The sequence below is a fragment of the Chrysemys picta genome, chromosome 7, assembly GCF_011386835.1.
Source record: "Chrysemys picta bellii isolate R12L10 chromosome 7, ASM1138683v2, whole genome shotgun sequence".
Lineage (NCBI taxonomy): Eukaryota > Metazoa > Chordata > Testudines > Emydidae > Chrysemys > Chrysemys picta.
In genome coordinates, this window is record NC_088797.1 from 77,188,341 (window position 1) to 77,211,938 (window position 23,598).

Consider the following 23,598-nt stretch of genomic DNA (forward strand, 5'->3'; position numbering starts at 1 on the left):
TTGGGGTTCATTAGTCTGTGTCAACTATGCCGATGCTTGTCAGGCCTGACATACTCACTACACCTCATACACTTGGTGCCATTATATTTCCTGAAAAGGTGTCATATAATATATCATTTTAAATCTAATACACGGGTCATTAAGGTCACTTGTAAAATGTTTTTAACAACTGTGTAGGTGAAATTATTGATACGCTCTAATATTATGTTCTGGAGACTGTCAACAGACAAAGGTGACAAAACAGGTTTCTTCCATATAAAGGGAACAAAATTATGGTGGCAGATGCCTTGTCCAGGAAAGAGGGATCTGACCTGCTGTCGCTGGGTCAGCCAGTGGCTAACCCTCCTGCAGTTTTGTAAATGGGAAGGTGTGACCCTAAGAGCATCCCAATGCTGGAGGGCAAGGGGCTCATTGGTATCAAGGCATGAGTTTCAGCTGGCCTGACCAATTCTGTGTATCACTACACACTATGGTTATAATCTCTAGTTAAACAGGTCATGTAATATGTTATTGGAAAACTGATTCTTGTGTGATGTATGCATGTAGTACGTATTATATATGCTAGAATGACGACTAAAATGTATTTTAGCGCAGAGATTTGGGAAACAGATCTTCCCTAGACAAAGGAATATGTATTTGCTTCTCTGACCAGCCTGGACATAGACTCATAGACTTTAAGGTCAGAAGGGACCATTATGATCATCTAGTCTGACCTCCCGCATGATGCAGGCCACAAAAGCTGACCCACCCCCTTTCCCTTAACTCAGCTGTTGAAGTCCCCAAATCCTGTGATTTAAGGACTTCAAGTCACAGAGAATCCTCCAGCTAGCGACCCCTGCCCCATGCTGCGGAGGAAGGCGAAAAACCTCCAGGGCCTCTGCCAGTCTACCCTGGAGGAAAATTCCTTCCCGACCCCAAATATGGCGATCAGTAGAACCCCGAGCATGCAGGCAAGATTCTTTAGCCAGACCCTCAGTCATCAGACAGAGACAGTGAAGGTCCATTTAATATTAGGTAAATCAATCTAACAATTGAAGGAGGAGATAGCCTGGCATCTAAACTTGGCAGAAGACAGAAGCTTGGGCTAGATTTTACTTTTCAAAGAATACATTCCAAAAGTTTACTGGTCTATAAAGACAGAGGAGCTGAACCTCAAGTGATAAGCAATTAACTCTACTGATTTCTACAATATTACTGTATTATAAAAGTTTATTGAGTGAGGTCTTTTATGAAAACCTATAACACTGGTAATTAATAGCATTGTGAAATATATGTATTAACACTATATGAGGAATTATGAATACTCACTGATATTATGCTTTCCAGTCTGAGAGACCAAACAAAGGGTTAAACAGGCTTTCCCCCATCAGGAGGAAAGGCAGCTATCTACCTGTCTCCAAAGAAGTTAAGCAAGATGACCAAAAAATGGGAAGCAGCATTTACATAGACAGCAGCAGAGGGATGGGAAGCCCACAGGAAGGGATACAGCATGAGGTCATCCTGCCTCTTGAAACAAGGTCATTGAACTTTGGAAGACATAAGCAAAGACAGAAGCTGTCTTTGGCATCCATCACTAGACAGACACAAGAGATTAAAGCTCTTGCAAGCTGAGAAAGATGGGTCCTTCAAACAAGGAGGGGTTGAAGTCTCTGGAAACTGAATGTAGATGAGAAACCTGCTTAGGCAAAGATCTTTCACCTAGGAAGACAAGGGAAGCCAGCATCTTGTTCTTCTGTGGAAGGTCCTGACTGAGGGAAAGTCAGCCATGGCTGGGAATAGTGATTGGTGAGAGAAACCATCTTGACCAAATCTGTACCTTGCTAAGTTGAGATTTAGACTTTAAGAAGCATTTTTTTCACTTGTATTTGTTTTTAACATCTTTGCTTCTGTTTATTTTACTTGGTATCACTCAGCCTATGTCCTGTTGTTAATACATTTGTTTTGTTTTTACTATAAACCAACTTAGTGCTGTGTTTTCAGGGAAGGGTGTACTTACCATAATTAAGTTAATAAGCTGTAATGTGATGGGTTGGATCACAGAAACTCCCTGGGAGCTGTCACCTGATGCGCCAAAACTACCTCTGCTCCTGTTTTCCTGCTAGCTCAGGACTCTAGCACCCTGTCTTGCTGAGCCAGACATTCCCGTCTGCTCCAACAAAGACCCAGGGTCTGAATTACTTGCCCTAAAGCTGCAGGTTTACCTGAAAACAGCTCACAGAAGTGTGCTTGTCTTTAGCACTCTGATGCCCAACTCCCAATGGGGTCTAAACCTGAATAAATCCATTTTACCCTGTATAAAGCTTATGCAGGGTAAACTCATAAATTGTTTGCCCTCTATAACACTGATAGAGAGAGATGCACAGTTGTTTGCTCCCCCAGGTATTAATACATACTCTGAGTTAATTAATAAGTAAAAAGTGATTTTATTAAATACAGAAAGTAGGATTTAAGTGGTTCCAAATAGTAACAGACTGAACAAAGTAAGTCACCAAGCAAAATAAAATAAAATGCGCAAATCTGTGTCTAATCAAACACTGAATACAGATAAGATCCTCACCAGTTCCAGAATGCTTCCTTTTACAGGCTAATCTCCTTTTAGCCTGGGTCTAGCAATCACTCACACCCCTTTGTTCCAGTTTCTTCCAATTATCCTGGGGGGTGGGGAGGCTCTCTCTTTAGCCAGCTGAAGACAAAATGGAGGGATCTCCCATGGGTTTAAATAGACTTTCTCTTGTGGGTGGAAACCCCCCTCCTCACTCCTATGCAAAGTCCATCTACAAGATGGAGTTCTGGAGTCACCTGGGCAAGTCACATGTCCATGCATGACTCACAGTCTTGTCTCCAGGAAGACTTCTTATGTGGATTGGAGCATTCCAAGATGCATTGTTCCCCAAATGCTTCCTGACTGGGTACTTAACCTTGCAAATTCCTTCCTAAAGAAGCTGACCAAATGCCTCACAAAGCTTACTTAGAAATCAAGCAAGTATACATAACTTGGAACACACAAATGGTGCCTGCATACAACTAGGATGAACATAACCAGTAGATCATAACCCTTACATAGATATGTTACATGGCATATGTAGCAAAACCCTATTCCAGTTATATCATACACACATTTATAAGAACCCCCCCATAAAGCCTTATGGGGTACACTGTCACAGTGGGCTTTTGTCTCTTTAAAGGAGCAATGAACCCTATTATTTCTCTATCCTGGTGAGGCTGGAAAATTCCAGGCACATGGTTTTGGGGAAATTTTGGACAGGGAGTGTGTTGGAGTCACCTTGCTTGTTGTAGCCAAGGCTGTGGAAGCCAGAGTAGGGCTGTAGACAGGCTGCTGGGATCAGAGCTGCTGAACCAGGACAGTCTAGCACACAGATACTCCAGGTGAGACCTGTGTGCTTGTAGGCTGGCTGGGAGCATCCCAGGCTGGGAGCTTCAGCAGCAAAGTGATTGCAGGGCAAGTGGTGACACAACCTCTTACTGGTCTGGATTGCACCCCTGAACCTCATGAAATTGGTGTAATCTAAAAAGGATTTACACACAGCTTGTTAATTTAACTAAGGTTTACAGTTTAAGTATTGGTGAAATAGGTTTAAGTGATTCACAAGTGAAAGGGCACAGTCAAAGAAAGGCTACAGCTTGATTGTGTTCTGTTTATTTTGGAAATAGAAGAAAGGAAAGGAAAGATGAGTAATAAGCAGAAAAGGCAGGAGGAGCAAAGGAGCAGGTGCTAAGCTGACCAAGAAGTTAGAAAAGCTGGGTGCATAGTGAGGTCTGTCAGCAGCGAATCAGAAGAAATTGGAGCTAGAGGCCAAACCAGGTGGCAAGAAGAAGAGTCCCTTTTTCTCCTACAGAGCATGCAGGAGACCAAGCAGATGGTTCCCCATATGATCCAGAAGCAGCAGCAGCAGCAATGGCCTCCAGAGCTGTGGAGGCTACAGTGGAAAAAGCTGCTAGTGGAGGAGAGGTGGGCAGAGCTGGAGGCCAGGTGTTAGTGAGGAGGCAGAGCTGAAGTAGTGGAAGTTTGCTGACCAGGAGAAACACAGGCAGCTCAGATAGAAGAAGAGGGACAAGTCACACCCATGGAACCCAGGAGGAATGACACAAGGGTTTGCCTGATCTGGGGCTGGCAGACAACCAGATGTGGGTATGATGGACCCCATCACGCTGTCTGTAGCCAGAGGTACTATGGACACTAAGTTTATTTTGGGATTCTGACAGAAGGAAAGTCATCCTTGGCTGAGAAGAAGGTGGATTGGTGAGAGAAACCCCCTTGAGCAAAACCTGTACCTTGCTAGATTAAGATTTAGACTTTTAAAAATGTGTTTTCACTTTTATTTGCTTGTAACCATCTCTGCTTCTGTTTCTTTTACTTGGCATCACTCAACCTCTGTCCTATTGTTAATAAATATATTTTATGTTTACTATAAAACAACGCAGAACTGTGTTTGAGGGGAAGAGTGTATCTACCCCAGTTAATATGCTATGATGTCCTTTGGTCTCTTTAAAGGAAAAAAACCCAAACCTTATTATTTCTCTGTGCTATCCAGGAGAGGGTTGGACATTGCAGAGCACATGGTTTTGGGAAAACTCTGCACTAGGATCATGTTGGGGTCACCTTGCTGGTTGTAGCCAAGACTGGTGGAAGCCAGAGTGGGGCTGTAAACAGGCTGCTGGTACAGGGCTATCTAGCACACAGACGCTCAATGTGTGACCCATATGTTTGTAGGCTGGCTGTGAGCATCCCAGGCTAAGACCTCCAGCAGCAAAGCACTATAAGTAGGGCTTTGTGTTTGTCATGGAGGTCATGGAAGTCACGGATTCAGTGACTTTCCGCGACCTCTGTGACTTCTGCAGGAGCCAGTGTGGCTGACTCCAGGACTGCCTAAGCAGCTGCTGCTGGAGCGGCTCTGTATCCAGCCACTGGGGTACCAGTCGCACCAGCCGCTGCTGGAGCGGCTTTGGGGCCAGCCGGACCAGCTGCTTTTCGGGTGGCCCCGGGCTCCCCCCAGCAGCAGCTCCCCAGGCTATCCCCCCAGCAGCGGCTCCCCGGCTTTCCCCCCACCCCAGCAGCAATCCCTCCAGATACCCACCTCAGAAATGCCCCCCGTGTGCCTCCCCTCTCACAGCAGTGAACCCCTTAAGATTCAGTCAGGGGTATTTATAGTATAATTCATGGACAGGTCACGACTGGGAATTTTTGTTTATTGCCCATGACCCGTTGGTGAGTTTTACAAAAATACCCATGACTAAATCATAGCCTTAACTATAAGGCACCCTGGGTTGCAGGACAAGTGGTGACACAACCCCTTATTGGTCTGGATTGCACTCTGAACCTTGTGACAAGTGCTTATAAAGCACAGGTAGAATGGTCCCTGCTCTAATGTAAATTGAGTGGATAGTATGGATATTTTACATATAGTGGGCCTAATTCTCACTGACCTGAATGTTGCTTTACACCCGTCTGGCAGTGAAAAGGGACCTTAAAAGGATATAAATTATATTCTGCATGGCTGGAAAGTGAATGACCCAGAGTGGATTAAGAGGGTATGTTTAAGGGTATGTTTCTACTGCAGCTGGGAGTGTGCCTCCCAGCCTAGGTAGAGAGAGGTATGCTAGCTCCGCTTGAGCTAGCATGCTAAAAATTATAATGTGACTATTGCAGCACAGGCTGTGGCATGGGCTCGCCACCTCAGCTCGGACCCAGGGGGTTGGGCAGACTAGTGCTTGGGAGGCTAACCTGTACCATAATGTCCCTACCACTATTTTTAGCAAGCTTGCTCGAATGGAGATAGTGTTTATCTGCCTACCTAAGCTGGGAGGCACACTTCCAGCTGCAGTGTAGACATACCCTTTAAGGCCCCTTTGCACTGTCAGAGTGATATAAAGCAATTTTAGCATAAATAAGAATTAGGCCCAGTGTGTGGGTATATGAAAATTATTTATTTTATTGGAGGCTGCTGAGATTTGGAATGTAATGCCCTATATACATTTAAAGTTAGCGTATTGATTTTTGGCCCAATTTTACACTGCTGTGAATCCAGAGTAACTCCACTAATTTCAGTGGAAGTACTCCCTATTTACACAGATTTAAATGAGAGCTGATTTTGACCTGTATCTTTAAACATTGTTTTCCACATGCTTTAATAAAACTTGATTGCTCTGTGCTCTTGCACAAGCATAGCAACATGATCTCAATATGTTGATGGGCATCAGAATGAATGTTATCGCTTCCAAATAAACCTCTTCACTAAAAGAACTCAGGTAAAATTAAACCTCGTAAGATTTCAGTGCAGCTGAATTACACTTTGGTTCCTTTTATGAAAAAAGAGAGACATGCAAATGAGACTGATTGATGGTAGGTGTTTTGTTTCTCTCTAAAGACAGCCATAAAGGGAGATCATTTAACTAATAAAATCTCTCTATTGTACCAGTTAACACTAATATTTCAACATCTCTTGAATTTCAGAACATTTCAAGATCTGTCCAAACAAATGGATATGTCTTACGGTACTGTCAGGGATTCAGCAGTCTATGAATACTTCAAAGCAAAAGGGACAAACCCTTTGGAGCAGGATAACACATTTGCTGAACTTTGGAGGACAATCAGTAAAAATAATGGGGCAGATAACTGTGTATCGAACCCTTCTGAAGGCATCAGGAAGGTAAGAATGGATTAATAGTGCAGTTTTACTTTAAATTTGTATTATGTTTGTGTAGCTTGCATGGAGTTAATGAATGAAAATAATTGTCATGTGATAAAGGCAGGATTTAAAATAAAAAATACTCCAGTCTGAGGTTTCTTTTAAGTAAAGGTCGCAAATTGATTTGAGGACAAAACTATTGATAGCATTATGCTTCTACTAAGGGAATATACTTTTCCCAGCAAAATCATTTCAACCTTTGGCCAGTTCTCACATGGAACTCAGATCTCCATTTCTGAAAGGCTATTGTTCTAGTACATTACAACTGCTAATTCTTTTGCACCTTTCCTATTCCTCTTTCTAAGACTGAAGGTTAAATTTTCATTTGTAGCTAAGTCCCATTTTTATGGCTTAAGTCTCATTGACATTTAATAAGATTTAGGTTCCTAGGTACCTAAATCACTTTTGAAAAAGTTACCTTGGGTGGTCTTATATTTTCCCTGGGTGCTGAAACTTGTCGTTTACCCATGATTATTGTTGTCAGTGGACTAAATTCAGTCCTATTCACTTCAGCAAAATTATGTCCATTTACATTAGGGCAGAAACATGAACTAAGTTTTTGGTCATTTTTGTTTATACAATGGTACTCCAGTTGTTCAAAAATTCATCTACCCACTCACATATTACCCATCCATGCAGTTATTCAGTGCCACTTTAATCTGCTCACTAATATAGCCACTCACCTATTCTCTCTCTCTCTCTCTCTCTCTCTCTCTCTCTCTCTCACACACACACACACTCACTTATTTTTAAGTTAAATTAACTGTGCATGGAGGATTCAAGCAGCTGACATAGAGTGGCTCAGTAGAGGAGCCATGATCTTTGCTCAGGGTACTAAAGCCTGTGATAGTTTCTTTTAATTGTGACTTTCTAATTGAAATATGTTGTCTCATTAGTACATAGAAATTATGGCATTTGACCCAGAGCAATGACACAGGAATCAGACACTCAACTTTCAGCCACCCAGTTGCTTAGAAGTGCCTTAGAAGTGTACATGCATGCATACACACATTTCTTGTGCTACTTCCCATGCTGTAGCTCTGCATGGCCAGAAAGTGAATGACAAATGTGAATCAGAAGTAAATTACAGCAGACAGGATGCACAGGAAGTCAATAAAAGTTAAAACTTTCTTTAGAGGAATATCATAGACTCCTTTTTATCAGTCTTTTTATTTTTTAAAATAAAATATTATAAATGTAGAATCATTGGTCAGTTTCTTTTGGTGTAAACTGAAAACCGGTATCTCTGGGCCCACAACTGTGTTACAAGTTCTTTATGCTTTTGAAAAGCTGAGACTAATATGTAGACTTTTCTATATTATTTTACTTTTCCAAATGTTTTATGTTTATTTTTCTAGAAGCTTGTCAAGGCTGGATCCCCACTTTGAACTTTAGGGTACAAATGTAGGGGCCTGCATGAAAACTTCTAAGCTTAACTACCAGCTTAGCTCTGGTTCGGCTGCCACCATTTCAATGGATTCCATTCCTGGGAAATCTTGAAAAACCTTCACCAAATCCCTGGTGAATACAAATCCAAACCCCTTGGATTTTAAAACAAGGAGAAATTAACCATTCCCCCTCCTTCCTCCCACCAATTCCTGGTGAATACAGTTCCAACCCCCCCTGGGATCTACACAGGGAGAAATTAACCATCCCCCCTCCTTCCTCCCACCAACTCCTGGTGAATCAAGATCCAAACCCCTTGGATCTTGAACAAGGAAAAATCAATCAGGTTCTTAAAAAGAAGGTTTTTAATTAAAGAAAAAGGTAAAAATCATCTCTGTAAAATCAGTATGGAAATTAACCTTACAGGGTAATCAAACTTAAAGAGCTCAGAGGACTCCCCTCTAGTCTCAGGTTCAAAGTACAGCAAACAAAGATAAACACTCTAGTAAAAGGTACATTTACAAGTTGAGAAAAACAAAGGAAAACTAACACGCCTTGCCTGGCTATTTACTTACAAGTTTGAAATAGGAGAGACTTGTTTAGAAAGATGTGGAGAACCTGGATTGATGTCTGGTCCCTCTCAGTCCCGAGAACGAACACACTCCCAAACAAAGAACACAAACAACAGCCTTCCCCCCCCAAGATTTGAAAGTATCTTGTCCCCTTATTGGTCCTTTAGGTCAGATGCCAGCCAGGTTACCTGAGCTTCTTAACCCTTTACAGGGAAAAGGATTTTGGAGTCTCTGGCCAGGAGGGGTTTTATAGTACTATACACAGGACAGCTATTACCCTTCCCTTTATAGTTATGACAAAGCTCAAAGAGAAAAATTAAAATCTTCAGCTTTTTAAAATGTCACAGGCTGAGTTGATGGGAAAGAATGGACTCCAGACAAGGGATATTCCGTTGATAGGGAAAAATAAGTGTGGATGCACAAGCAGAAATACTCTATTCCTAATCAAATTGATTAACAAGTATTTATGTCTTGAACAGATTTTGGTGGCAAAAGGAGCAGCCACCAAATAAAATATCACAGGTGTAATTCCACTCTCAGAACTCCAGCATTTGCAGTTCTGTTTGAACAGCTGCATCCATCATGCAGAGGTTTCTCTTTCCACTGGTTCACCCAAGACCACTGTTCCCAAAGCTGTCTCTAAGCTCTACCTCCAAATACTTTTGTTATTAAAGCTGTCACTCTGAAACCGCTACTGTCAAATAGCAAAGGAGACACCAGTTTCACCTTTTACATATGAAGCTATTTGGATAACCCTTTAAAAGTAGAATTTATATGTACATTGCAACAAATTCCCTGTAAAATGTGTGGAATTTTAAAATAAATTTGTTTGCACCAGTTTGTTTGTTTACTTGCTGCAAATATAAGTGCAATCTAGTTTTTGGCACAAATGTGGATTTCATGTTTGCATGTACAAGAATTTGTACAAACCAAATTCTAGTTTCACAAACACTAACATTTTGGCTAGAAGTACTTGCATGCTGTCCAAGCACAGAACATAAACAATATCATGTGATTTGTTCTACTCCTCACATCTAACCAACCCAGCTCAAATAGTGACTTTTACATGCCCATTGAGAACTAGTCAGGATCAATTAGTCCAGAGAATTAAAAAAAAAAAATCCACAGATTCTTTCAGATGACAAATCAGTTCTAGGAAATGGTGCTGAGCTCTCAGAGAGATCCTGGGAGAATAAAGTGAGGCTACACCTGTCAGATAACATGTTCTTTGAAAATGATTCTCTGAGCTCTGCCACTAACGATATTGAGCAGGATTCTGTTGCAGTTGGGAGCTATTGACCCTGCTCTGCCTGCGAAAGACTGAGTGAGTGCGCGGTGTGTGCCTAAGACAGCATGAGGCAGAAGAAAAATAAATCCCGCCTGAAGCCTGATCCAAAGCCCATTGAAGTCAATGCAAAGCCTCTCACTGACTACTATGACCCTTCGATCAGGCTTGTTCTCTCTCTCTCTCTCTCTCTTTCTCTCTCGTAGGAATATTATTATACTAGTAATGGTTTCTCTGGGTCAAGTCCTCTTGCTATAAACTTCAGCTATTTTTTTGTGTGTGGCTTCCCCACAGTTTGTGGGTTTTGCCTCAACCTGTAACCACTGTAAAATATAAGACTGACTTTGCCAAATGCCCTGCCCTTGGCCCAGTCACCATTTCGCCTTCTTTTATATGTACTGTCCCTCATTATATGCATGTAACAAAGTGTGCTGGTGTATGATTTTATAACTGCTTAGGATCTGTATGGAAATGAGATATCTATTTTATGAGGCTTTCTCAGCATGAAAAAATAGTAAAAATAAATACACGAAATATAGATAAGCACTCTGTCACATGCATTGATGTTTAAAAAAAATTTAAATCATTTACCGTAGAAAAATGCAGGATGTATTTAAATGTATTTTCCCTATATCACTCGTATTATGTCATAATATATTCAACAACAGCAAGGCTGTAAATATCCATATTTTATAAACCTATTACGGGCTTCCATTTATTATAGTTAGATTTACTTAAGCCTCAGGTTTTAGCTTTAGATTGGCAAACTGTTTAGAATACCAATTAGAGTAACTTTGGGATTCAGTGTAGGAAGTGGCTCAAATTTATATGATAATAACTGTGTCAAATTAACTCTGATTTTAATGTTCTGGTGTGATATATATAAAACTTGATCGACTCCATCAAATAACATTGACTATAATCCAGTTTCTCTGCAGTCCCATAGCTGACCTGTGCTTCCATTTGATTAAACATTTACTAAATCAGGCTTAATATTTAATAAAATTGTCAAATAAAATACGGTGTTTCTAGTTTAAATGTCTCTCTTCACAGCTCATTGAGCTCCTTGAACAAACAGGCAAGTTGCTCATGTCAAATACCACATCTAGAAATTGTATTTTTTTTTAAAGAGAATCAGTGTTAGCCAATGAAACTGGACTTTTAATCAGTATACATTTCCTAGAACACAAAAGTGAAATGTAAATGTAGTCTTAAAACTCTAATTTTTTGCATTGTAAAATCTAAATTTCTCCATAGCACAAAAACACAAATATTTCTAGTGCATCTTTCAGAGCAAGGACTTTTGTCAGCACAATGGAAAAATATGACTTCTCTCTGAAACTCAAATTTCTGTGACTCTTCTCAGTTTCCCCATATCTTTCAGTTCTATTGGATTATAACATGGACATTAGTTACCAGTGCATTTCTAAGAAAAGCAATGCCAACTGCAGTGAGAAGCAATGTGAGAGTGTCTGGGTTTTTTTATAGATAAGTGTTAGACATGTCAATTTTGCCCTATTCGACTCACCTCAATTAATCTAGCTGAGAATTTCCTATCTGCTTCTGCAATTTGAACTCTTTAAGCAGCTCAAAACAAAAAGATAAAGTTAAAGAGGGTTCTGAAAGCTTTCATGCATTTCTGTTGCCATGGAAAATGCATCTTTTCATAAAAGATATGGTCTGTACATCCATAGTGACCATCTACCATTGTCTCAAGGCACAGTTTCTAAAAACATTGATGGCAACCACACAAAGGGTATCTAAGCACTGCAAAACACTCAATGACACAAATGTATTTCAGATTTGCACTCAGAGAGTCAAGTGATGTTTCGTTTAACTCCAAAGATGTGTGAGGGGAGTTGATTTGGACTGTAAGTTTGGTCTTACGGGTTCAAAAGTCTCTCATGGTAACAATGGTCCATATAATACAGTATTGAAAATGGGAATACTGGTACAGATTCCACATAATAATACTAATTCAGTAATAGTGTTATGTGGGGAAAATTTCCTTCTCACTCCAGTTATTGATCAGTGTACACCAAGAAGCATGAAGTTTGGTAGCTCCTGTAATTTTATCCTAGGTAATGCAACTGAAAACACTATTCTTAATCATATACATTTTTAATCCCTTTGTGGAGCTTAGTAAGCTATTTGCCCACATGATATCCTGTGGAATATCCTGGAGAATCATGGAATATTTAGACATTTCGCATTGTTGCCTTTTTTATTTTGAGCATCTGTTCATTATAGGAGTAGGATAAATAGGATGACCTGATAAGTTCCTTCTATACTGTTCATTATTTTAGATGTAGACATAATAAACCCTCTTACTCAGGGATGGACAAACTTTTTGGCCTGAGGGCCGTATCGGGTTTCGTAAATTGTATGGAGGGCCGGTTAGGGGCGGGGGTAGTGGCCCGGCCCCCACCTCCTATCTGCCCCCGATCCCAGACTCCTGCCCCATCCAACCCCCCTGTTCCCTGTTAGCCCCTCTGGGACCCCTGCCCCATCCACACACACCCACTCCCTGTCCCCTGACTGCCCCCAGATCCCCGCCACCCCATCCAACCCCTACTCTCACTCCTGAGCACCCCCCCCGGGACCCCTGCCCCATCCAACCACCCCTTCTCCCTGTCCCCTGACTGCCCCTGGAACCCCTGCCCCTGCCCCCCCGGGACCCTTGCCCCCATTCAACCCCGTTTTCCCCCCAACCACCATCCACACCTCCCCACCCCCTGACCACCACCCCAAACTCCCCTGCCCTCTATCCAACCCCCCCCCTGCTCCTTGACCCCTTACTGCACTGCCTGGAGCACTGGTGGCTGGCAGCGCTGCTGTCGTGCCGCCTGGCTGGAGCCGGGCCATGCTGCTGCCCCCACCACACAGCACGGAGACCAAGTCAGGCCGGACTCTGCAGCTGCGCTGCCCCAGGAGCTCACAGCCCAGAGCATTGCGCCGGTGGCGGAGCGAGCGAGCTGAGGCTGCAGGCGAGGGGGAACAGCAGGGGAGGGGCCGGGAGCTAGCCTCCTGGGCCAGGAGCTCGGGGGGCTGGGCAGGACAGTCCCGCGGGCCGTAGTTTGCCCACCCCTGCTCTTACTCTTTTCCTTTCCAAACTAAATAGCAATAATCTTTTAAAGCTCTCCCTGTTGGAACCCTTCCTTCTCCTGATTCTAATAATTCTCATTGCCATTCTTTGAATCTTTTCTATTTCTGCTATGTTTTATTGGCAATGAGGTGATCTAAACTGAATACAGTATCTAAGGCAAGGATGTATAATATAATATTATACATATAATTTATAATTATAATATTTTTCTATATTGTTCTCTCTCCCCTTTTTACAGCCTCCTAATATCTTGTTAATTTTTAAAATCACCACTGAATATTGAAGTAGGCTTTTATTTTTTTTTCTGAGCAGTCCACATATCAATGTTTTTCCTGAGATATTGCAACACTTCACTCAAAATTTTGGTGCATAGGAATAGTTTAGATTATTTTTTCCAATGTACATGGCCTTTGTTCATATATACCATTATGCTGTCCAGTTAACATATGCATTTTCATAGGTCCTCTGGAATTCCTGGCAGCACTCCTGTTCTCTTGATCAATCTACATTCTTTGCAATCAATGATGCCACCTCACAATTCACACCTTCAGATAAAGCAATAGCTGTCCTCAAACTGATCTCTGGGGCACTTTACTATTAGCCTCTGTGTATGCTAAATATCAACCATTTATCTCTACTCTTTGCTTCCTGTCTCTGAAACCTTTTATAATCCACGGTAGCGCTTTACCTCTCAATCCCAGAAATTACAAAATTGCTTCAGTAGTCTCTTGCACATGCCTTTTGAAAGCCTAAATATCCACTGGCTCTTTATCCATTATTTTGTTAACTCTTTCAAATAGTTACATGTTAAATAAGCTAGTTGTTTCCTTATACAACTCATGATTGTTTGCTATTCTTTGATACCAAACTGGGTGCCCTATAGTTCTATCCTTATCGATTTTCTGATCTATTTTCTGGTACCAGAATAAAGCAAACTCCTCTACATTTCTTTGGTACACTATAGAGATGGGTGCAATGTTGGTGACCTTTCTGTCTGCCAGTAATTAGTTGTGCGAAGAAGTGGTATGTCTTGTAATGATGAATGCCGTATTGTTTGTAATTCAAGATGCTTCATGTGTCAGTTTCATCAGAAGTTTCAGATGAATTCCAGCCACACCTGGGTATTTATTTGAAAGTTAAGTTGTTTCATCATTTCTTGTTTCAATCTGTTCTCTAAAAAAGCCTCAATCCACTACTAATAAACAAGGGCCCTGTGACAGGTCTTTTTCCAGTCTTCTTCTATAGTGAGGAATAATGGAAAGCAATTACTTAGTCCTTCTCTGCACTCTCCTTATCCTCTTTGATTTTCCCTTTTATATCCTGGGAGTCTGATAAGCCCATTTTGATGAATGCAAAGAAGAAATTTTGTTTATATAACTTTGGGTTTTTTTCCCTTCAAATTTCCTCTTTACCCTCTTAGTCTGCACCATACCTCTTTCCTTGCTAGCCAGGGCAGTTGTCCCATTCTATTAGCATCTGCTGGATTTCCATTAGAAAGCCTGTTTCAACTAACACCAATGGCTGGGGGTAGAGGATTATTCAATACACTCATAGATGGCTGTATGTGTTTTCAGATTTTTGTGTTTCCAGCAATATGGGATATCTCATGGGATAACTTCGTCCTTGATTCCTTCCCCATTCACATCAAACTCTCTCTGCCCAGAGGGGGAAAAACACCACCATCACCGCTACCACCATAGTTTAACCAAGCTATTAGTTTAGCTCCAGCTAGTTTTGCTCTATTACCTGCATGCACCCTGGGACTCCAATCAGGGGCATAATATACATGATTCGGTCAAATTCAAATCCCAATCCCCAATGTATACGTTTTAGGGTATTTCTTACTCCACTTCACACTTCCTGCTCCTCCAAAGAACCCTAGCCCCTTTCTTATCTCGTGTGTCTGCCCACTTCCTTCCACAGTCTATACACACATATATCTTTCCACTGACAGCTGCCCCTAGCACTTCCAGATTTCATGTTGGGTCCCAAATACCATGAAAAAAGCCTTAATTGTGGCACTTTGACCCCTCCATTTCTGCTACTGGCTTGGACCTGAAAATGCCAAGAAGTTCAAAATGCAATGAAAACGAAAGTTAACAAGACTTATTCAAAGAGTAACAAAAGGTTCAGTTAGGGTTTGGGGTGATGATTCATGTCAGTTCTTATTTTCTCCAGCTCATTTCACACATTCCTAATGAAAAGCATGTGAAAGGTAACTATATTGAATATATTTTTAAGTTTTTTCCAGTGCGACAGCCCCTCTTTAAATTGCACAAATGATACTGCCTCCCTGTCATATTGGATGTTAACATGGATTTGAAGTGTGCTGAATTTAGACTGCAGCCAAATATTTGGTCACACAGGAAGCTTTTTATGTAATATAAATACTAAGAGAAAGGAATCTCCATTCTTTAAAGAAGCAAATATTATGAAAGTAGAAGAAATGGCAGAAGAGAAAATCATCCCCGTGGAAAAAGAGATCTTTGGGACCTCTCTCTTTGGCAATCAGAGAAAGAAAACAATCTTACCTCCTCCAGGATTTCTGGAGGTTGAGAAGTGTGCATAATTAAGGGTTTAAAACGCAGACTTCTGTTTATGCTAAAATCCTGAGGATATCAGAGAAATAATGCTATACAGTTCCGATGGCACTGGGCAGAATTGGTTATGTCACAAAAATATATAATTGATACAAAAAGGCCTGGTGGACTTTATTTACTGTTTCATAGTCTCAAATCATAACTCGGGATAGCAATATCATAAACAGCAGAGAGAGACTGACCTTGTCAAAAGGCTTCCCACCAATTGTAACTCAGTAATGGGAAGCTTCTCTGGGCAAAATAGAGATCCAGGGCAGCTTGCGTAATAGAGGCCATAGCTGCATGATTCTCCGGGCATTGCCTTGTAATGGAAATGGAATGCCTGTGGAAGTTAATGTTTCCCCAAGCAGCCCTGGGACAAATAAGAGTATGCTAGTATAGATATTGGCTCTGTTCCTCTTCTGAAGACTGGCAGCTCAAGACAGCTGTCTGCAGGTCAGCTCTGAAGCAACAAATACATACAGATGTGAAAACTAGAAGAAAACAAGACTGACATATCTTGTGTCTCAGAGTCCATCTTTTATGAGTCCCATCTCTCCATTAGCACTAAGCCTGTTTTTTGCCTTATTGCTCTACACACTTTGACTAAATTCTGTGTCAGGGGATACCAGATTATTTCATAGCAGTTCCTTCTGGCCTCTTGTGTAATTGCACATATATGCAGCAGAATTGCATCTTTATATTGCAAAGCAGGTGCATTATTTATTATGGATCTTTGGCTTAAAATACACAAATAGGCTGTTATGTAGAACAGTGGATGTGGTTATAAAAGATGCATATTGCCCTGAACCAGAAATCCTGTCAGATCTATCATAGATATGGAAGTATGGTCCTATAATGGACACTCCTGCTAACGTGAAATTGGAACAGTCAGGAAAGATACAAGCATATTCACAGGTAGGACAGAGACTGATATGAACAGGTTTGTAACTAACACCAATGGCTGGGGGTAGAGGATTATTCAATACACTCATAGATGGCTGTATGTGTTTTCAGAAACAGATTTTTGTGTTTCCAGCCATATGGGATATCTCATGGGATAACTTCGTCCTTGATTCCTTCCCCATTCACATCAAACTCTCTCTGCCCACTTGGAATGTAGGCAATTGTGCATGAAATGTCAGACATACTAATATTTTGAGGGGTTGCTTTGGTGTGGTGTCATACCTCAAAGATGCGTTTTAGGAACTGGTGTTTTCTGGACTGTTTTAAATAACAATAATAATAATAATTAATAATAAGATGTGTCACTCTCTGGCTTACTTCACGATGCTGGCACAGGATCATATAGCGTTCATGTCCTTCCTATCTGAATAGCCCATGCTGTATTTGGGACTGTAAAAATACTTAACTAATACAGCAACAGTCATCCTAGCCTCTCAAAGCATGTTACATGAATGAATTATTTTAGCCTATTGAGCATATTCATTTGTTATTTTACTGCCTTATTGTAGTTGTTTAGTGTGATGGGATATACTGTTTGTCTGGAGCTGATTTTCTGGCCTGAGATAATGTGCTAAAAGGTAGGGGTATATGGGCAGATGAGAGGTAGCCGGAGTTTCCTTTCTGGTTGTTTGGGTTCTTTTCACTGGAGGGCCACTCACCAACATTTGGTTTCTTGTCCTGTTTGAATAGCCATCAAGGAGTTATAATAATAAATGGCAATATCCTATCTCCTAGAGCTAGAAGGAACCCTGAAAGGTCATCAAGTCCAGCCCCCTGCCTTCACTAGCAAGACCAAGTACTGATTTTGTCTCAGATCCCTAATTGGCCCCCTCAAGGATCGAACTCACAACCCTGGGTTTAGCAGGCTAATGCTCAAACCACTGAGCTATCCCTTCCATTCAATGTACTGTGATCATTGAGAGCCAAGCATGCTAAAGTGAAATGGGTTTAATTTCCTAGCCCAGACTCAAGTAGGCAGCAGCTGATATAAAACAACTGAGAGAATCTTGTCTTCTAGGTCAATTCAAGACTGAACTTACATGGAGATAGAAAAGAACCACTGGGAACCGCTTATGGTCAGAAATGAGGCCATTAGTTGAGGGTGCTTGAGGATCTAATCTTGTAAACAAATATATGTAGAATGTCAGCTTCCTGCCTTGCCAACTCTTTTTACTTGATGAGAAAAGACAAATCACCCTAACTTTAAAAAATTAAGTCTTGGAAGCCTGCATCTATGATTACTCATTTATTTGCATTAGATTCTCCAGCCCATCTGTTCCACTGTGCTTTGTATGTTCACTAGAGACTTAAAAAACATATTACTTAAATACATTAGGAAATCAATTATTACTTTAACCAAGCAAAGTGGTGAATTTTTTTTATTAAAATCCCCATCCAGAGACATTTCTTACATCTTATGTTAAGTAAAGTGATTTACATTCATCATGCGCACTGCACTCAGGCATTGGTTTGAATCCAATTAAGGCTGACATTTGAGGACAGCTGTATAGGTGTGTACTAAAATAAGTCAATATTGGTCACAAATAAAACTAGTGGGAGAATCTGGTGACTCTTCTCTTCCATGCTAAGAGAGAAAATTGGTCTCTAAAAATTGTATCCTGCCTTTTGTTGCAGATTCGGGCAACTCTTTTCAAAGGGTTTTCTTTTTACTTTTGGTGAGCTGCCATTTTGGTGGCTGTGACTGCTAGAACATACCATAGTGCTTACAGTGTATCTGCCCAGGTGTGTAACTGTGTAGAAGTGGAAGAATTAATATGCTTTCACTAATCCTAGGAAAACCATATCAAGTAATATAACACTGGTCTACAATTTTTGAGAAGTCGTCTGCTTCAGAGATAAAATGTGCTATTTATTATGTATTTTGATGTGCTGAATTCAAATATGACAATTAAAACAACTGATTGGCTACGGTTTCTAAGATATTTAAGTTTTTACATTTTATGTCTATGTATATTGTGTAGATAGTAGAGTTTTAATCATAAATTGTAAACCTAGGTCTTTTCATGTGTTTATGGTTGCTTTACATGATAAGATTTCACCTGTCCTGTTTATGTAACACTTTAAAAATCAGCAAAAGGGTTATATAAATAAAATTGATTATGAAACAAAAGGCCAAAAACTATTATGTACATAGTTTAGTCCTATTCAGTGTCTACTCGGCACTTCTTGGCTTGTCTCTTGTATTCATTAAATGGAGCATCTCTTGTCACTGTCCTGCAATAGTCTGCAAGCATTGATGGGCTCCATTTGCCCTGATAGCGTTTCTCCATGGTTGCAACGTCCTGGTGAAATTGCTCGCTGTGCTCGTCGCTCACTGCTCCGCAGTTCGGTGGAAAAAAATCTAGATGAGAGTGCAAAAAATGTATCTTTAGTGACATGTTGCAACCAAGGCTTTTGTATACCTTGAGGAGGTTTTCCACCAACAACCTGTAGTTGTCTGTCTTGTTGCTTCCGAGAAAATTTATTGCCACTAACTGGAAGGCTTTCCATGCCGTCTTTTCCTTGCCACGCAGTGCATGGTCAAATGCATCATCTCGAAGAAGTTCACGAATCTGAGGACCAACAAAGACACCTTCCTTTATCTTAGCTTCACTTAACCTTGGAAATTTTCCACGGAGGTACTTGAAAGCTGCTTGTGTTTTGTCAATAGCCTTGACAAAGTTCTTCATCAGACTCAGCTTGATGTGTAAGGGTGGTAACAAAATCTTCCTTGATTCAACAAGTGGTGGATGCTGAACACTTTTCCTCCCAGGCTCCAATGACTGTCGGAGTGGCCAATCTCTCTTGATGTAGTCGGAATCTCTTGCACGACTATCCCATTCGCAGAGAAAACAGCAGTACTTTGTGTATCCAGTCTGTAGACCAAGCAAGACAGCAAAAACCTTCAAATTGCCACAAAGCTGCCACTGATGTTGGTCATAGTTTATGCACCTCAAAAGTTGTTTCATGTTGTCATAGGTTTCCTTCATATGGACTGCATAACCAACTGGAATTGATGGCAAAACATTGCCATTATGCAGTAAAACAGCTTTAAGACTCGTCTTCGATGAATCAATGAACAATCTCCACTCATCTGGATCGTGAACGATGTTGAGAGCTGCCATCACACCATCGATGTTGTTGCAGGCTACAAGATCACCTTCCATGAAGAAGAATGGGACAAGATCCTTTTGACGGTCACGGAACATGGAAACCCTAACATCACCTGCCAGGAGATTCCACTGCTGTAGTTTGGAGCCCAACAGCTCTGCCTTACTCTCGGGTAGTTCCAAATCCCTGACAAGGTCATTCAGTTCACCTTGTGTTATGAGGTGTGGTTCAGAGAAGGAGGATGGGAGAAAATGTGGGTCCTGTGACATTGATGGTTCAGGACCAGAAGTTTCATCCTCTTCCTCTTCCTCGTCTGACTCAAGTGAGAATGATTCTGGTGCATCAGGAACCGGCAGTCCTTCTCCGTGGGGTACTGGGCGTATAGCTGATGGAATGTTTGGATAATGCACAGTCCACTTTTTCTTCTTTGACACACCTTTCCCAACTGGAGGCACCATGCAGAAGTAACAATTGCTGGTATGATCTGTTGGCTCTCTCCAAATCACTGGCACTGCAAAAGGCATAGATTTCCTTTTCCTGTTCAACCACTGGCAAAGATTTGTTGCACAAGTGTTGCAGCATATGTGTGGGGCCCACCTCTTGTCCTGATCTCCAATTTTGCAGCCAAAATAAAGGTGATAGGCTTTCTTAACCATAGTGGTTATACTGCGCTTTTGTGATGCAAAAGTCACTTCACCACAAACATAGCAGAAGTTATCTGCACTGTTCACACAAGTATGGGGCATCTCTGCTCACTTTGGCTAAACAGAAATGTGTCCCTTTGCAAAATCAAACACTGACAAATAAGAGAGCACAACACTATGATTTCTAGAGCTGATATAGGGCAATTTGTTCAGCAGAGTGATGTAAGCTTCGTTATGATTGCATCATCCATGACTTCTAGGAATAACATGATGCAATTCATATCATGTATGATTCAGATTGCATCATTCATTGTTTTGCCTAAAAAGCAAGTACTGTCCAAACCCAGTCATAGATTTATTCATAGATCCAGTCGAAGATGTATTTTAGTCATTTCTGGTTTAAATTGAGATCCCTTCCCTTTATAACTCACTTATCCTCCGCCATTCCCAAGTTGAGGGTCGTATATACTGACCCAATAGCATATCTTGAAAACTAGAGCCAATCAACAATTTTAAGCATCATTTTCATTCTCAGTGACCCAGAATTAGTAAAGTTTGACTACATTTATTTCAGAAGCATTTTGGCTGTAGAGCAGTGTAATTGAAGGTGATGTCTTTGATTCATTATTAATAGTTATAATTATTTAAAAGACCAATATGAGGCCTGAAGTTAACCATGTCACACACAAGAAGCCTTGGACCCAGCCTACTGCACCACTCTGGCTTATTGAAACAATGGGAGTGCTCTAAGGTGGGTATGAAGTAAATGAGGAACTGTTGTTATGAAGTGTCTGAAGATGTTAGAGGTCTAAAATGTTGTTATGAACTAACAAAATGTCAGCACTGGTCAATGAAAGGCTCAGCATGACTTTGAGACCCATTTAAGCCCTAGATCAACTATATAATTTATTTTTATTTGTGGTGCATTTGCAGGCAAAGAAAGGCAACTATGCTTTTTTGTGGGATGTAACAGTGGTGGAATATGCAGCCCTGACAGATGATGAGTGTTCTGTGACGGTCATTGGAAACAGCATCAGTAGTAAAGGATATGGGATAGCACTCCAGCATGGCAGTCCCTACAGGGATCTCTTCTCCCAAAGGTAAGGCAAAACCATGCTTATTTCATAGGATTCCTCTCTGCAACAAAGAAGCTCATGTTCACAGCTGATTAACTTTGGCAATGTGTGTTTATTAAATGAATCTCTATCTTTTGAAATCAGTTGTTTGAATTCTCTTCCTTTTATAGTAGCATAGGGCAGAGGGGTGGGGAGCAACCTCAGCAGAGCAGCTACTTCCTCTCCTGTGCATGTGGTCAGGGGGTAGATAGGAGGGAGCTGGAAATGGCTGTGCTCCCAACATTCTGGGCAGCCCATGCTGTGCCAGATATATTCCCCAGAGCAGTGGGTAAACTGGGAAGGAGATTGTAACTCTCTGAGTCACAATCTATTTCCCAGGCTGCTTTGGGGGCAGTGAAACTCAGGGCTTGTGTCAAAGCCACCATTTAGTCTTTAGATGGGGAGGAGCATTGATCCATATGAGAAAAGCAATGCTGTCTATTATGTATCACCATATAATGGGCAAATAATAGTTATTGAGTGATTGCATGGGTTCAGGAAGATAGTGACTCTACTGTGTCTATCACAGTAATTCAGTGATCCCAGTCTATCAGTATGTTTTAAAAGTATACATATATACTTTCTCCTTTATGCTAAAACAAACGTGTGCATGGTGGTGTAGATACATGCGGCCTTAGTAGAAAGTGGCTGAGCACACAGCTACATGCAGAAAGCCAAGACCAACTTTATGTCTGTGTGGATTATTCTTAAAGAAGACTTTTATATTCAGTTGGCCTGAATTTTCGTGATAACCAGAGACAAAGCTGCCTCGAAAGGAAAACTTGTTATTAAATAGCAAAGGCAGTTGTCAAACCAGACCCCAAATGAATCATTCATGGAGAAAAGGGACACTTCACAAATGGGAAACAATGATTAATTAGTAATTGTTAACATACTAGTTCAAGCGTAAAGTAACAGCACTGTAGTAAAATATTTTTGAATGAACTGCATTTGCTATAGCTCAAAGCAGAAATAAGCAACTTTATTGCTGCTTAAACCATTTTGTATTAAGTACTGTGCAAATGGTTACATGCTTGTTTCAAATATAATTTGAAATTAGTATGATGGACTATATATGGGTGGGAAGGTTGAGTCTTTCATGAGCTGTTTCTTCTTGAATAACCATTATCATCTACTGGAAATCTGAGCAAAGTCAAAATTTTAGGTAAAGCCCTAGCTAAAGCTTTGCTTATTAAGAGCAGTTTTTGAAAGTCACACTTATTTCTAAAGCTGATCTGTGAAATCTTGTGGCTGCTCTGGACTGGAATATACTGAATGAAGTTTGGTATAAAAGAGTAGCTAATTTCACCCTTTCCCAGGTAGATGCTTTTTGGATGAAATTACATTTGACTAGGAGATATTCATCAAACTTATTACTTACTGAAAGTTATCTTGTGAAAGTGGCCCTCTCACAACCACGTCAATGCTTGAGGAAAATGTACATGAATATTTGATATGCAGGAAATATACCTCACTGATTTATTATAGACAGAGAGCGAGGAAGTCCTGCAACTGTAGCATTACACCAGTCCTGTTGGAGATGTTCTGCCCTAAATACAGAATTCCACTGACTAATGCTGAATTCCTGTAGAAAGATCATTCCTGCAGCCCTATTGTAATATAAGGATTCCAGGGCTGCAGAGTTGTTGATAAAGGTGTACACAATATACAGAAATCAACTGAAATAATGGCTGTGTTTTAAAATTTCTGCAGGATCTTAGAATTACAAGACACTGGAGACTTGGATGTACTCAAACAGAAATGGTGGCCACGGATGGGACGTTGTGACCTGAACAGCCACACCAATGCACAGACAGATGGCAAGGCACTGAAGCTTCACAGTTTTGCAGGCGTCTTCTGCATTTTAGCAGTAGGCCTTCTTCTTGCGTGTTTGGTGGCAGCGCTGGAGTTGTGGTGGAACAGCAACCGTTGTCATCAAGAAACTCCAAAAGAGGTCCATAACTTTTATTCTTATCACCATTAAGAATAGAAAACACAAAATACAGAGAGCAAATGGAAGCTGTGGGATTTTAGGTGCTCTCGTACAAATACACTCACTTTATTTTGATTGGAGATACTAAATTATTTCATGAAGTTTATGATTTTTTTTAAATGTGACTTTCATGG

At 40.9% G+C, this 23,598-nt stretch overlaps 1 protein-coding gene across 8 annotated transcripts in view; it reads left to right on the forward strand.

Moving 5' to 3' along the window:
- Positions 1-23,598, forward strand: part of GRID1 (glutamate ionotropic receptor delta type subunit 1) — an 890,310-nt gene that overhangs the window by 836,993 nt on the left and 29,719 nt on the right. For all 8 annotated transcript variants that reach the window (XM_065551838.1, XM_065551837.1, XM_065551839.1 and 5 more), the window contains 3 exons: positions 6,473-6,668; positions 21,290-21,456; positions 23,185-23,425. In XM_065551838.1, coding sequence (XP_065407910.1) covers positions 6,473-6,668; positions 21,290-21,456; positions 23,185-23,425 — 604 coding nt within the window. The remainder of the gene's footprint in view (positions 1-6,472; positions 6,669-21,289; positions 21,457-23,184; positions 23,426-23,598) is intronic.